This window comes from Crotalus tigris, unplaced genomic scaffold (assembly GCF_016545835.1).
Source record: "Crotalus tigris isolate CLP2741 ecotype Arizona unplaced genomic scaffold, ASM1654583v1 scf7180000018335.1346539, whole genome shotgun sequence".
NCBI lineage: Eukaryota > Metazoa > Chordata > Lepidosauria > Squamata > Viperidae > Crotalus > Crotalus tigris.
Window position 1 is genome coordinate 173,796 of NW_024096950.1, and position 16,434 is coordinate 190,229.

The 16,434-nt window shown below is 39.2% G+C and overlaps 2 protein-coding genes across 2 annotated transcripts in view; both read right to left on the bottom strand.

Annotated features, from left to right (window-relative positions):
* The window catches only part of OC90 (otoconin 90), a gene marked incomplete at its 3' end in the record, with an annotated part of 35,154 nt that extends 26,622 nt beyond the window's left edge, over positions 1-8,532 (bottom strand). The window contains exons 1-2 of the mRNA XM_039350471.1: positions 8,484-8,532; positions 2,340-2,399 (exon numbers count right to left, since the gene is read on the bottom strand). Coding sequence (XP_039206405.1) covers positions 2,340-2,399; positions 8,484-8,532 — 109 coding nt within the window. The remainder of the gene's footprint in view (positions 1-2,339; positions 2,400-8,483) is intronic.
* Positions 8,533-13,933: 5,401 nt separating this feature from the next.
* HHLA1 (HERV-H LTR-associating 1) overlaps positions 13,934-16,434 on the bottom strand; it is a 56,102-nt gene continuing 53,601 nt past the window's right edge. The window contains exons 17-18 of the mRNA XM_039350447.1: positions 15,431-15,513; positions 13,934-14,287 (exon numbers count right to left, since the gene is read on the bottom strand). Of these exons, the coding sequence (XP_039206381.1) occupies positions 14,244-14,287; positions 15,431-15,513 (127 nt within the window). The 3' untranslated portion in view covers positions 13,934-14,243. The remainder of the gene's footprint in view (positions 14,288-15,430; positions 15,514-16,434) is intronic.

Genomic DNA, 16,434 nt, shown 5'->3' on the forward strand with positions numbered 1-16,434 from the left:
CCCTTCCAACTTTACTATTATTATTAATTGGGTATGTCTTCTTGTTGTTGTTGTTAATTGCGAAGTCGTGTCCGACCCATCGCGACCCCATGGACAACGTTCCTCCAGGTCTTCCTGTCTTCTACCACCTTCTGGAGTCCATTTAAATTCACACCTACTGCTTCAGTGACTCCTGGGTATGTCTAGTCTAGTCTAATGAAGACCAGGGGTGACATGATAGCAGTGTTCCAATATCTCAGGGGCCGCCACAAAAAAGGACTCAAGCTATTCTCCAAAGCCCCTGAAGGCAGGACAAGAAGCAATGGATGGAAACTAATCAAGGAGAGAAGCAACCTAGAATTAAGGAGAAATTTCCTGACTGTTAGAACAATTAATCAGTGGAATAGTTTGGCTCCAGAAGTTGTGGGTGCTTCATCACTGGAGGTTTTTAAGAAGAGACTGGACAACCATTTATCTGAAATGGTCTAGAGTCTCCTGCCTGAGCAGAGGTTGGACTAGATGACCTCCAAGGTCCCTTCTAACTCTTTCTATTCTATTTTCTCTATTCTCACACAGGAGTTGCTTCAGGGAGTTCAGAATGTGGTATCCTGCATGGTTTTGTGCAAGTCTATATTTGCACACGTCACCTCCCTTGAGGAGACCGCATTGGCTACTGATTTGCTTCCAGGTCCAATTCAAAGTTCTGATTGGTACCTTTAAAGTCTTACATGGTTAGGGGGTCAGGTTATTTGAAAGATCGTCTTTTCACAGTTGCATCTACCTGACCCATGGGGGAGAGAGGGCAGGGAATGTTACTGATCCCGTTTCTTAAAGAAGTCCAACTGGTGGCATCAAGGAGAAGGACTTTCTCCATAGTGGCTCCCACCTTGTGGAACATCATCCCTGTGGAAATAAGTTTGGCCCACTTCATCATTCTTTCAAAAGGCCTTGAAGACATGGTTTTGCCAGTGGGCCTAAGGATCCGAGGGTGGTATGGAGACCATTAAGTGGTTGGTTTGATTGTTGTCACCAGGAAGCAGATGTGATTGGATTTTGTATTGGGCTTCTATTTCTGTAAGCTGCCTTGACTTACTGTGTCTTGGGTGGCCATATAAATTTTCTTAGTAAATAAATAAAGAATAATGAAAGAATAAAACTAAATAAACAAATGTAGGGCTCTGCTGTTTCCTTTGCCTTTGTCTCCTTGGTTTATTTTAGCAAAAAATCTAGGAAACTGTACCATGAAATTCAAGGTGCTGGGAGGAACAGGATATTTCCAACATATACTTTAGTAACACCCTAAACCATGATTAAAGCAACAAAAACAATTAAATTTATCACTAATGAAATATATTTCTCCTCAGGAGATGCATCTTCCTTTAAGCTGGTTAAGTGTTTTGGGCGAGCACTGAGATTTGCAGAAGACCATTGCTGAAAAATGATGTGGATTTTGTACAGACAGATGAACGGGTCAATCTATCTTCTGTGCATGCTTAGCCATGTGCTTTATCATTGTTACTTTTGTATTTCAAAGCAAAGAACAGAACAGTCCTGACAAATAGTGCTTTGTCACACCTGTACATTCATGATATGCAGCCGATTAGCTCTTCCTGGGTTTCTGATCTGCATTAGTGGAACAGCTTACCCCCAGAAATCGTGGGCGCTCCATCGCTGGAAGTTTTTAAAAAGAGACTGGACAATCACCTGTCTGAGATGGTATAGGTCCTCCTGCTTGAGCAGAGGGCTGGACTAGAAGACCTCCAAGGTCCCTTCCATCTCTATTCTATTCTATTCTATTCTATTCTATTCTATTCTATTCTATTCTATTCTATTCTATTCCATTCCATTCCATTCCATTCTTCTATTCTATTCCAATCCATTCCATTCTATTCTATTCCATTCCATTCTTCTATTCCATTCTATTCTATTCCATTCCATTCTTCTATTCTATTCCAATCCATTCCATATTCTATTCTATTCTATTCTATTCTATTCTATTCTATTCTATTCTATTCCATTCCATTCCATTCCATTCTATTCTATTCTATTCTATTCTATTCTATTCTATTCCATTCCATTCCATTCCATTCTGATGCATCCATATTTCTTAACCATTCATGGAAAAAGTTAGCACAAATAATCAGTGGAACAACTTGCCTCCAGAAGTTGTGGGCGCTCTAACAATGGAAGTTTTTAAGGAGAGAAAATGCTTGAAATGACATAGGGTTTCCTGCTTGAGCAGGGGTTGGACTAGAAGGCCTCCAAGGTCCCTTCCAAATCTGTTATTCTGTTAAATACAGATATAGACAAGCGGACTCTTAATCCAATGGAAACCGACAAGCAAATAAAAGGTCACTTACCAAAGAACAAAGCAACACCTTCCACGTTTTCAAAGACTCCATTGAAGAAGGTGATATTATCTGAGGGGAAACACAAACTATTAAAACATAAATAGTTTCAAAATATAAAGATACAGCCTTGATTTCAGAAGATAAAACGGGTCGGTCTTGGTTATTATTAGGATGGGCGACCATGTGAAGTTCCCCAAATTGTAAACTGGCCTGGGAATTTGAAAAAGCATCCTAGCAGAAGACAGTGGAACAGCAATTCTCTACTGCTCTGAAGAGTTGAGCTGAACTGAAGGAAATCTTTACACCATCATGAACGCTTTTCAGATCTTAAGAAAAATGAATGTATGGGACATGGAACCTAAAGTGAGACTCAAATGGGCTCCAATTTCCATTAGTTTTAGGAATTCTGAGCCTCATAATGTCCAATCGAGAGCTATCTTGCAATTATCTCAACATGAAAAATCAGAGATTTTCAGATTCTGCATTCTCGTAATGCAATGTTTCTCAGCCTGACAACTTTGCTGACTGAGGAATTCTGGGAGCTGAAATCCACACAGCTTAAAGTTGCCAAGTTTGAGGAACAGTGTCCTGCTGAAGAGAATATTCATAGCTTGGGGTAAAACTGTGGGGATCTTGTTTTCTTGCAGAGGTTTCATTAATCAACTAGATAACTTCATCAGTGCCCTGAAGATGTTACCTAGTTGGGTAATGAAATGTCTGCAAGAAAACAACCCAGCTCAGGGAGCAGCAAGGAGTCCACTGTCCTGATAAATGGAGAGCATTACAAAATCACAGCAATTATATCAAATATTATAGCAGACATGTCAAACACAAGGCCCGGGGGCCGGATGCGGCCCGTGAAGTGGTTTCATGCGGCCCGTGAAGCCATCCTGGAAAGAGTGAGGGAACGGCCTCCGCTGCCTTGGCCCTGGCCCAGGCCGGCCGGGAGCCATTGTATAATTTTGTGGTGACCATCTATACTGAAACGCATTCAGTCTTAGCTCCACAAGGCCATCTAGAAACAGCAAGGAACCAGCCCCTGCCGCGTCAGCCCCGTCCCCTGGGTGCATGCTGGGGAGGTGTCACCCTTTGTGAGGAATGAAGAAATGAACCATGCCTTGGCGCTTGCCCCGGTCCCACCCCCTTCTGCCAGAGACCTTCAGATCTGTCCCACACCTGCCCAGGCCCCCACAGGCACCCTTGATGCGAATGATGTAGAACTGGCCATGTCCACCCAGTAGGCCACACCCACTCCATCCACGCCCACCCAGTAGGCCGCACCCACTCTGGCCACACCCACCCGGCCCCCCAAGGGCAACCGCAATGCTGATGCGGCCATCAATGAAATTGAGTTTGACATCCTTGTCTTATAGCAACAGGAGGCAAATTTCAAATTTTGCAAGATAAAAATCCAAGATCCATCATCTGTCTCTTAATCTCTTGGTCCCAAACACAAACTGTTTATTTTTTATTTTTTAAAAAATGAGTATGTTTGTAGAAGCAAAACAGAATGGAGTTTACAATATGTCCATAAAAACTTACAGAAATATATATTTGGTGTCTACATTTTTGCTAATTTTATTTTGCTAGTGTAATTTAGGGCAGGAAACTGCTTTGTTACTGGTGTTGCTCATATTTTTGGCCTGTTACCCAATTTAGCAATAGTAAATGCAAGAACTGTGGGGAAATTCCTTTATTCCGTGAACCAGTTTGGCAAAATTGTAAAGTGCAAAAAGTGATTTAATATAAAGAGAGAAGTCAAACATATGGCAGCTTCTCCTCCCTCTAATGTGAATTGGTATCATTCTGCAGAATCTCATATTTCTGCTGCTAAGAAGTCCTTTTAATTGCTTTTTTCCCCCTTCCTTTTTGGTGAAAGCCAACATTAATGCACTTTAAGACTGCTTCAACAAATCCTGCCTCTGATTTGTTGAAGGGAGTAATTCAATCCTTTTGCTGCCTTCAAGGGAAGATTATAATTTAATGTTTTCATTATCTATTAATGCCACAAACCTCTCAGAAGCAAGAGGTCAGGCTTTGAATATATAGAAGGACTCTGAAATTTCCTTCTTGTTATTTACAATTCAGAACATCTCAATAAAGAACCAACATGAGGATAGAGTTATTCATTTAAGTGTTTTTATTATTATTTATCAAATGTCTAGGTTGCCCAACTCCAGACCAACTCTGGATGGCTTTGCAATTAAAAAAAGAGCAGTAACATTGTATTTTTAAAAAGAGCAGTCAGTCAGAGGGAGCAGATCCCAAAAACATGCTCACCATTTTATGATTTAAAGAGGCCCAACCGAACACTAATTCAAAGCCCAAGGGAGAGCTAGGTTTTATATAAAGGCAGTAGGTTGAGGGTTGTATGAATCTCTGGGGAGATTCCAAAATATGGACAGCATCGAAACTGCCTAACTTCTAGCTGAAAATCTCTAGTCTACATTGTTCAGCTATTCCTGAAGATAACTGGGATGATCTTGGAGAAGAACTGCAGAGACTATAAGCGAACCGTGAATTCATTCTGGAGAGACAAGAAAAAGGAACTTAACAATTGTCCAATCATGACTCTTTGGTATAAACTTTGGTATAAAAGATTGATGTCAACCTTTTGAGGCAGGCCAGGCCAGGAAACAGGGTCCACAAAAAATACCAGAAGGCTACTGTTGTGTCCTGAGCCTGCTGAAGCATTCAGCAGGCTCAGAAATGTTGCAAACGGTCCCGGGCAGACCAAAAGCTGCCTGGGACCAGACTGGCTGTCGCCAGCCTTGCGCACGTGCGCAAGGCGCGAAAACAGCCAGATTTCTATTGGCTGACACTGTCCGGGTTTTGGACACTATAAAAGGCCTGTGTGCCTTTTTGTTGTTGCTGGTTGTAAGAAGAGAACAATAAAAGAAGCTTGTTTGTTACACCATGTGTTGCCTCTTAATGTCTCTAACCTGCAAACACAACAGCTACTATATTGACAGGATCTTGAAAGCCTATCAGCCATTCCCCTTCCTTCCTCTTATACCAGGGGTCTTCAAACCTGGCCCTTTTATGACTTGTGGACTTCAGTTCCCAGAATTCCTCAGCCAGCATGCCTGGCTGAGGAATTCTGGGAGTTGAAGTCCACAAGTCATAAAAGGGCCAAGTTTGAAGACCCCTGTCTTATATCAACGCAAGTCATGATAATACTGTGTTGAGTTACTTTCTCACACATTCCTGTTTTTCCAAGCTAAGTTCACATTAGAAATTGTAGAAAACATTCATAGCTCGGATTATAGATTTAGACAGAGGTAGGTTCTCCAAGTTTGCTGATGGGCTCCCAGATGTCTCATTACCAAACTAGGTAACATCATCAACAGGGGCTTTGGGGGTAAGTGTCTCGTTCATTTATATAGGTCCTAGGTGATTGGTTGGTCTTATGACTGGTTGAGTCACAGGACTAAATTATAAGACTGAATCACAAGGCTGGTTGATTCAGAAGAGGTCTTGTGACTTCTGACTGGTTGACCCATAATGAATCAATAAGGAAGCAGGCCATCTTTACCACCAGCCAACGACAGGTCTGACCACACCCCCCCACCAGGTGAATTTCGCACCTCATAGCAACCAGCCAGAAGGTTGCTGTGAGGAAAAAAAAATGGAAGATGTTACCTAGTTTGGCAACAAAATGTCTGGGAGCCAAACAGAGGACACATCTCTGCCCAAGTTCATGTTTTGCTAACGGTTTTGACAGATTGTCTCCGTGGTTTTCTCTACATCTGTCTGTAATCTAACCCAGGGGTAGGCAACCTTGGCTCTTTTATGACTCATGGACTTCAACTCCCAGAATTCCTGAGCCAGCATGGCTCAGCTTGGAAACCTCTCCCTTTCCCCTCAGCATGGCTGGCTCAGGAATTCTGGGAATTGAAGTCCACGAGTCATAAAAGAGCCAAGGTTGCCTACCCCTGATCTAGCCCTTTCCAGTTATTTGGGAATTAGCTAGGAATTTAGGGGGAAAGTTGGAGAGTTGAGTTGCCAGGACTTTGTAACTCCTTGTTTGCTGAAAAAATTGATTGTCTTACTTAGATTTCTTTCTGCGCCATGTGGGAGATCCAGGGAGATGCCTGTAGCTCCTGTCTCTGATCCTTGAGTACCTGCATCAGCCATTCCATCCAAACATACACACATACACACACACACACACAGAGAGAGAGAGAGAGAGAGAGAGAGAGAGAGAGAGAGAGAGAGAGAGAGAGAGAGAGAGAGAGACAGACAGAGAGACAGAGAGAGAGAGACAGAGACAGAGAGAGACAGAGAGAGACAGACAGAAAGACAGACACAACGCACATTCAAATGGGAAATCAAATTAGCTCTTGAGGATAGGTTAGCATTCCTAAACCATTCCACACTTTACAAAAGATAAACGTAAATTGACCCCTTCCTTTCTCACAAGAACGATAGATAAAGAATTGCAAAACAAGTTATGGAATCTTGCTTTTATACATGATAACCGCAGCAGGATTATTGTATGTGCAAAAATGGGAAGATTCAACATTATCCACAATGCAGGAATGGTTGGTGAGGATGATGGAGCTTTCAGAGAAGGCTAAATTGGTCTTCTTTGATCAAAGACAAAATCTATATTTATAATGACTTGAAAACTCTTATAGACTTTTTTCATAAAGCAGAAAAAAACGAATCTATGGTTTTGATGATTAGACAGGAGAAAGAAGAGAGTCATGTTGTAACCACAGAGGAAGAGGCAACTTATAATTGTACTTATAACTGCTGTAAAGATCAGAAGATTTGTATGTTTTTCCTTTCTCTTCCATTTTTCTTTTCTTTTTTTTTCAGAAGATTTGTACGTTTTTCCTTTCTCTTCCATTTCACTTTTACTTTTTTTCCCTTCTCTTGCATTTCGTTTTGATCTCTTTTTCTTAGTTTATATTAGTTTGTAGTTCATTTTTATCTTTATTTTTAACACCTTTAATAAAACTGTATACACACAAACTTTAATTAAAGATGTTGTTGTTGGTGGTGGTGGTGTGTGTGTGTGTGTGAGTGTGTGTGTGTTGATGAAAAGCATCCATGAAAGAGACCTAAAACAAGATGGACCCACAATACTTGCTGTTGTCCTTGATCCATCTTGTTTTAGGTCTCTTTTGTGGACATTTTTCATCAATAGATTTATATATATGTATACAAATACACACCTATATACATTTTTTTTTAAAATTTGGATTGCTAGATTGAGCTGATACAGGCAAAAGATTTCTTTCTTCCATATTTGGGCCCACAGGGTGCATCAAAAAATACTCAAGGTAACATCTATATACATACATATATATATATACACGTGGGGGGGAGATGCATGGTTAAAAAGTTTGATATATAAATAAATAAAAATAATTATATGAATATCCTTTCTAAGGAGCCAGGATAAGACCTCAGTTTCTAATCCTATATCTACTAATTTAGAAGTTTCCTAAAACCATCAGTCCTTTTTGCTTAAAATTAGTATTATTAGTTAACACGATTAGTATTATCACTAGTTATACTGATTAATATAATTCAGGACACTTCAAACTTGTCCCTTTTATGACTTGTGGACTTCAACTCCCAGAATTCCTCAGCCAGGTACGCTGGCTGAGGAATTCTGGGAGTTGAAGTCCACGAGCCATAAAAGGGCCAAGTTTAAAGACCCCTGTTATAATTGAAGGATTATTCCTATCTAACTTGTGAATTAAGGCAGACAGTGATGACCACAAGCATGTCATTATATTTAACATGAAGCAACTATTATGTATTTTACTCTTAACCTGATCATGTCGATATTACAATAGTCATACTGAATAAAAGCAGCTTGTTGAACCATGGATCCCTATGTATCTGCAGCATTTTATTCTAGAAATCTGCTAGGATTATTATTATGTAACAATTATTATTTAAATGTATATGCTACCTAACTCCCAATTATCAATAATGATCAACCTTATTATCAAATTAAATCAATGGGATTTATTGTGTGGATCGACTTTTGCTATGTTTTACACAATAATATTAATAACAATAACGACTATTCTGCCCACAGAAGTACATCCCAAGGAGTTATTTGAGCAAACTGCCTATACAAAATAATATAAAGAGGAAGGAAACAAAACCATGACATGATTTTTCACTTACCACCATTATGTAAAATCAGCAATATAGTCATCAATAGAATTATCAGCATTATTTTTCAGGAAGCTTGCCTGGTGAATTAAATAAAATGTTTATATAAATGTCCTTTAAGACAATAAAGTATGGTTCGCCCATGGTGTAGCATTAAATTACTTGTGCTTCCAGAATTTTTTATATATATATACATATATATAAAATCACATGGTAATTACCAAAGCAGATGCCTATGCAGGTTCTCAATCATCCAGGTCATGGTTGTCCCAAAAGTGCTTTTCTAGAAGGCAGTTGGACTTTCTGTTTGTTTGTTTGTTTTTTCTTTTTTATAACAAAATTTTATTAAGTTTATATAGATAAGGAAAAATAGGAACAATACAGGTATGGTAAAGGAAGGGGTGGAAGGAAAGGGGAAAGGGAAGGGAATAAGGAATTAGGGTAAAGTAAGGATAGGTACAATCACATATTTCAGCAAACAAGCCACCGTCCGGATCATAATAATGAGTAAATATCATATTCAACCATTTTTACCAGAGCATTTTTACTATAACATATTAGAAACAATTAGTAAACAAATACGTTGATCTATTAAGTAAACACTACTAATAAAATCTCAAAAAATCCTAACAATCAAAAGTAACAAATGAGAATCAGTAAATCAGGAAAAATAATCATATAATCAAAATGTTAGTTAGAACTCGATTAAAAATCAGTCATCTATTCTAAAATATTGAATCCTTCAAGTTCTAGTTTGTTTGTTTTTTCTTGAAGACATTTCACTTCTCATCCAAGACGCCTCCTCAGTTCTGGCTTAGAACTGAAGAAGCTTCTCGGATGAGAAGTTAAATGTCTTCAAGGGGGAAAAAAAACCCAAGAAAGTCCAGTTCCTTTTCAAAAAGCACCTTTAGGAGTACCAAAGCAGATGTTATTCTAAAACACTTCCCAGAATCAGATTCCATCCAGATGTGTTAGACTTTACATCCTATAATCCTAAAGGAGCTAAACTAGTCCTGCCAGGTTGTGAGAATTTAAATCTAACACATTTAGGTTGAGTTGAATGTCTGAGCTGTTTATTGCTAGTGCCAGCTCACACCAAGAAGGACTAAAACATTCGGCAGTTTCCCAAATTAGAAGAGGAGAAAGTTATTCAAGAGGGACTCGTGATGGAGTTTTGAAACTAGGACAGCTGTACAGAGAAAGAGAGAACAGATGTTTCTCCCTTTCTCCTGATAGAATTTCAGATCATTCAGTGAACTGATGAGTAACTTCAAGAAAGGCAAACTGACAGAGTGAGAAAGAGAGAGAGAGAGAGAGAGAGAGAGAGAGAGAGAGAGAGAAGGAACATTTTTTGCATCATGTAAAATTCATTTGTGGAGTTCTTTGCACTAATTTAGCATTTAGCTTTTAGAAGGAAAGGAAGGGGAAATTGCTCAGCTGAGTTGAGATGAGATCTCACGTATCTGGGTGGTTGCAAAATTGCATAGAAGAGTTGCAAAAAAGTGTTGCATGGAATTCAACACTTGGGGCAATGTACGTTTTAAATAGCCACGTTCTGTCTGCAATATAAAACATTTAAGCCCCCAAAGCGTTTTTTTTTTCAGTTGCTTAGATATCAAATTTCTACACCGTCAATTTTGCTTAAGTAAACTTTACAAACCACATCATAATATAAAACGTGACTAAAAAGCAAAGTTGAAATACTCTAAAAACAAGGTTAAAATGTACAAAGTAAAAAGTAAAAAAACAAAACAAAACCCAAACTTAAAAAGGTTTTGCCCTCAATGAAACAGCATAAGTACATGCCGCATAAAGATTTTGTACAAGTCTTGTCGTACAGATTTCTATACATTTTGGATGCTAAGTGGATTTTGCATCCCTCTAACCAAAATGTGGAATGGCTGTTTAAAGTTGGTCAGTACTGCTACTATGTAGAGATTGCAAAACAGATCTGAGATTACATAGGCAGATCTTACCTATGACTAACTATAGAGGGAAAAAAGTCCCCTGTTTTTTAAATAAGTCTCTGAGCCACCATACTGGACCAAATTTGAACCTGTCTTCTCTACAGCCTTGATCTCTTCCCACTCTTAGAAGTCTACCTCACTGACACCACGTGAAGTTCTGCACCCTTTTGTAGATGTGTTGTAACCCAATACCTAAATAGATGAACTGGAAGCATTCTACAGTCTATTTTTTAGCTCTAGTGAGGTACCCAGATTTGGTTCACACTGCACGGATCTTATCACTGTATCTTTATACTGGGTATGTATTAATTAGAACTTCTATTTCTGACTAGAATGTAAATATCTGAAGGACTAGATGCTTTCAGCTGAACATGAGGTGGATGCTTAGAATCCTAGCTCAACCCCGAGTTTGCAAATAGATGCGCAATGTGTGTTTATCTGTGGGGAAAAAAACCACTTTAGATAACTGGATTTATTCTGGTATTATAGAATACTACCAGATCTGCACAAGTCCAGTCCATCACAAGGTGGCAACAAACAGATAAAACTCTAGTTCTTTGCCACCATCCCGTGGTCATGGAGATTTGGGCAGCAGTTGTGATAGCCCTGGCCAGTATGCTGGTATCTATTACGTTGGGCTACCATTTCTCCTGAAACTTATTTCTAGGTTCACAGGTTTCAGCTCAGATAACTGGCTAATACAGTGGTTCTCAACCTTTTTAATGCCACGACCCCTAACCGGTCGTAAGTCGAGGACTACTCAACCAGTCATAAGTCGAGGACTACTCAACTGGTGCAGCACCGTTTACAGAATGGGACTTTTGGCGGGCTCAGCAGGGCAGAGACAGCCTGGACAATTCCTATTGGCTTTTGAAAGCCAATAGAATTAGACTCTATTCAAGAGAGTCTATTCTATTGGCTTTCAAAAGCCAATAGAATAAAAGGGAGTAGCACAGCTAAGGAAAAGGGGAAAAAAATGGCGGACTGCGTTGTTTGGCGACCCCCGTGAAATGGTCGTTCGACCCCAAATGGGGTCCCGACCCACAGGTTGAGAACCACTGGGCTAATGATTCACTCACTGCCGATTAAGAAACCCTTCCACCCTAAAACATGGGAAACATTGCTTACCTTGAAGGATATTTCTCAAAGGAAGGTAAGGAGTTGGCCTTAAGGAGGTTAGGCTTTAGTGATTTATACCTCTTTGGCTATGCCCTCCCTTGATCATGTGACTACTTTCTTCATCAACCCAAACTCAACCTTTCTCAATTGTCCCTTTCATTAAAATTTCGGCAGGTCACAATTCCTAGAGCTTCAAAGGTGAACATTATAGATCATTTATATGCTTAAGGTTATATTCAGTCGGGGGTTTTCTTCCCCCCCCCCCAGACTCTTGAAAGCTACCCTAATACAGGCCTTGTTGTAATGAAACAATTGTTCCTTTGTTATCCCTTTCCTGCAAAGTCAGATGACGGCGGTGCGCGAGAACTTAATAAACAGCTTCATTCATGGTTGAGGGACAGGTGAAAATTTAGACGATAGGACAGACCCCCAAATCCCTGAGTGCTGAAAAGCTCGGGAGCGCTTGAAAAAAAAACATTGAAAGGGTCTTCCATAGAATTATGGAATTGCAGATCTGAGGAGTTTTGGAAGGCACCACAAAGATCATTTAGACTAACTCTTTGAGGAAAAAAACCAATGATACTATTCTTGAGAGGTCACTATCCAATTTCTTCCCTCTACAAATGAAGGACCCACAACCTCCACAGGTCAATTGTTCCACTGTGGTATCGGGTCTTACTATCGGGAAGATTTTTCCAGAAAGGCAGGCAAGAGAATGATGGGAACCCACAAGTTCTAGCCAGGTAGTCCTCAAGTTATCACCCTAATAGAATCTGCCCATTAAAGTTGTAATGGTTGTTAAATAGGTCAGTCACACAATCGATCTGATATTACGTTGTTGTTGTTTCAGCAGTCATTAAGCAAATACCATGACTCTTAAGCAAATTCATTGTTCGCTATGACATGTTTTGCTGAAAACCAGAAGGAAGTGCTTGTTTTTGGCAAAACCTTCATAAAATGCAGTCACATGGCCACAGGATGCTGCAAACAGCCAACACTGTGGCCATGTTGCTGAGTGCCAAAACGACGGTCATCAACTTTGGAATGGAGTCATTTGTCCCCTTTTTATCGCTAAGCAACAGGCTGTAAGTTGAGGCCTAGCCATGGATGCATAGGTTTCTAGTGCCTTTGGGAAGCCAATCAGAAGCTTGTGTACAGACTTGAGGGCCTCTTAATTTTTGCAGAACGTACAATATTTTAAAAGGAGGGAAAGTTTATAATGTGAGGAAGGATATCCAAAAGGCAGCCCACAAGATCTGGGCCTCTGAGGGCCCCTCAAATGTTGAAGAAAGGAGGACATTTTCATAGCAAAATGAGCTATGACTGGCTGGGCAACTCTGGGAGTTGAAGTCCATCCATCTTAATAGTGTCAAGTTTGTTTCTGAGGGAGATGTTTCTACAAAATGTTCCCTCCAAAAAAATGGCCTGTGTTTCCCCCCCCCAATTTATTTCTAGTATGTGTGATAGAAAAGAAATTGCTTCCCAAAAACTTTCAAAGGAGAAGACAATGCAAATGAAGTAGAGGTTGTCCTCAACTTATGACCACAATTGACCCCAAAATTTCTGTTGCTAAGCAAGACATGTCCTAAGTGAATGTTGCCTCAATTTACAGCCTTTCTTGCCACAGTTGTTCAGTGAATCACTGCAGTTGTTAAGTTAATGACATGACTGTTACGTGAATCTGGCTTCCCCATTGACTTTGCTTATGTCAGAAGGCCACAAGAAATGAGCAGAAGATCCGGGACACTGCAACCGTCATACATATGAGTCAGTTGCCAAGCATCTGAGGTTTGATCACGTGACCATGGGGATGCAGTAACTGTCAAACATGTGAAAAATGATTGTAACTTACTTTTTTTTAGTGCCGTTGTAACTTTGAATGGTCACGAAATGAACTGTTATAAGTCGAGGACTACCTGTAAAACCCTATAAAGTGCAAAATTTCCCTCTCACTTTGGTTATGAAAAGGCCAAAAGATGCATCTAAACATCCCATCTTTCAGTGTGGAAATCCTTCTGGCCAACTGGAAGTTTTTAAGAAGAAACTGGACAGCCATTTGTCCAAAATGGTATAGGGTTTCCTGCCTGAGCAGGGGGTTGGACTAGATGACCTCCAAGGTCCCTTCCAACTTTATCCTTATTATTATTATTATTAGCTCTTACATTCCAAGCTTATAAAACCAATCCGTGCTGTAGATCTATAAAGATGGAGGGTCAAACTGGTTTACTCATCAGTAAGAAAGAACTTTAAGTTGAGCTTTGACATCCCAAAGTAATACAAAGTAATCTTGTTACATATTTCTTTTTTAAGTGAAGACAGAACTGCCACGTAATTCTTACATTTTAATTCAAATTTGGTTCACTGTTGTTTCAAACACTTAAGAATCCACTGATTTACATTCACTAACAAACTAGGGAACATTCTTTAGGAAACATAACAATAATTATTACAACTTTTCGTTTCAGGGAAGGTTCTTGTTGTGAATGTCACCTTCTATTCATTATTAACTTTTTGTTTAATCAGTGTGCAAGCAAGAAGATCCTGCCATCCAAGGAAAATCCTCTTCTTCCTCTTCTGTTAGTTGTGTGTGTGTGTGTGTGTGTGTGTGGTTTCTTGTACTGGACAATGGAATAAACCTATGGATTTCTTCCATGTTTGCTTGTGCTCAACAATTCCTCTTGGAGAATCAGATGGCTTTACAAATATACTTAAGGCACTTCTGTTTCAATGCTAGAAAAAAGAAAGAAGGGTCAATTCATTGCAGAGAAAGAAATTCATATTTAGACAGAAGGGAATATTTGTTGCTAGGGTTCAACCAGGTTCCTTGGTGCTGACTGAGCTTGGTTGTTTTCTTGTAGATGTTTCATTACCCAGCTAGGTAACATCATCAGTGTTAGAAGGGAGTGGCGTTTGTTCTGTTTATATATAGTTTGCCCTATCAGTGTTGGTGGGAATGTTCTTGGATAGTGATTAGGATGCCGTTTACTATTGGATTGTTTATTTGTTGAAAACTCCTTAATTGCACCAAATTAATCATAATTTCAAAGGAGAAACTCTGAACATCCTAGGCCAAGCTAGGTGCAAAAATATACAGAATTTCTTGAAGTCTTACACTTAGACGAATCAGCAATCAACAGGCAAATAGAGATAAACAACAGCTACATACCATTCAAAAAAGACAATTTAAAAAATCTAAAAGGAAACAAAAGACCAAAACACCAGCAATCAACACCCAGATAGGTAGAGATTAACATCAGGATTAATTCCAGAAAAATAATTAAGCAGTAAACAATACCCCAATGAAAGAGCTACCAACTCAGACAAACAATCCAACAATAAATAACGACCTAATTAAGGAACTACCAAGAGCACTCTCACCAACACTGACAGAACAAGTCACTGATATGTAAATAGAGAACAAATCCCACTCTCTTCTAACACTGGTGATATTACCTAGTTGGGTAATGAAAGGTCTGCAAGAAAACAAGCTGAAAGAGCACCAAGGGTCCCACAGACTTAGTGAACTTTCATACTTCCCTGGATCTATTGTGGGTCTCCACCTTCTCCCTCTACAAAATAACTTCAATGATTTGAACATGTCAAAAGTGCAGTAAAGGGGTCAAGTCACTTATAAACAATCATCAGGGAAACTAAGATTGGTTTTCCTCTCTTCCCATTTTCCCATTCTTCTGCCAAAACTTATTGGTGGAAAGTTGCAAAACTAAAGAAAAGTTTGGGATAGTTTATTACTGTAACCCCATTAGTATATTTCTTAGGAGGATATGCTATTATAGTGTCATCCTACCCAAGACACATTGAACCCAATGGACATTGAGCAAAATCCTACTGAAATAGATGGGAATATCTACTTACTCTTAGAATAAGTTGATCTCTTGACCTTTTCACAAATAAAGGCTGCATTTTTAAAGAACCATGGATAGTTTTCAACACAGTACCTAAAATGTAAACCAATATCAAAAGATGAATAGGATATAGGATATATTTTGAATTGTGTATTCTTGGATCAAAATCCTTAGCTGATCTCTGTAACTAAAGTAACAAACATACTTGACTTCCAAAAATGAGTGTAACATTGCTTTCAATACTGAACTATAGTACAGAAATACAACATCTTAAGGACTTCTCCAAATCAGTTCTTACTCCAAAGCTACTGAAATCAACTCTTCCTTTGTTTTTAACTCTGCAATAGATTTTATTGGAACAGAAGTTCATTTTATTTTCCCTGTATTCTCTCTGAGGTCTTGTTATTTCTCCTATTCTATTGCTTCTGAGATGAAAACCGATATGCTAATTCCTTGCTAAGGTCACGATAAATTTATTGAGTGATAAATTCAGAACCAAGAAATATTGGATTTAGAAACCTAGCTGTTTTGCACTCCCTGAATAGACTCCAAAAAAAAAAAAATTCCAGGAAGAAAATAACCAATGGGGTCATTAATCTTACAGCTCCCTGCAACAAAATTCAGTTATCTTTCTCCCAGGCTAAGATTCAGCTGTATATTCAAATAGGAAATAAGGAGAGTAGACAACAAGTGTCAACAGTTGCTTCTCCTCTGTAAATCTTTCTCACACATGAACCAAGGTGTCTGATTGCTGCACATAGAATATGGCTGACAGAAGACATATTAGGTAGGGATGAACAATCAAAGAATAGAGCTGGAAAGAACAGAACAGAACAGAACAGAATAGAATCTGGAAAAAGAGAGTATTTGCTGTTTCTTCTTTGCACAGTCATAACATTCTGTTCTTATCGGTTTATAGTATGGATGGTGGACTGGGCTGTCTTCATATATTTTATGGTTTTGTTATTAATTCTAACTGGCTTTACTTGGGCTGCATTGCAAACCATAGTCTCT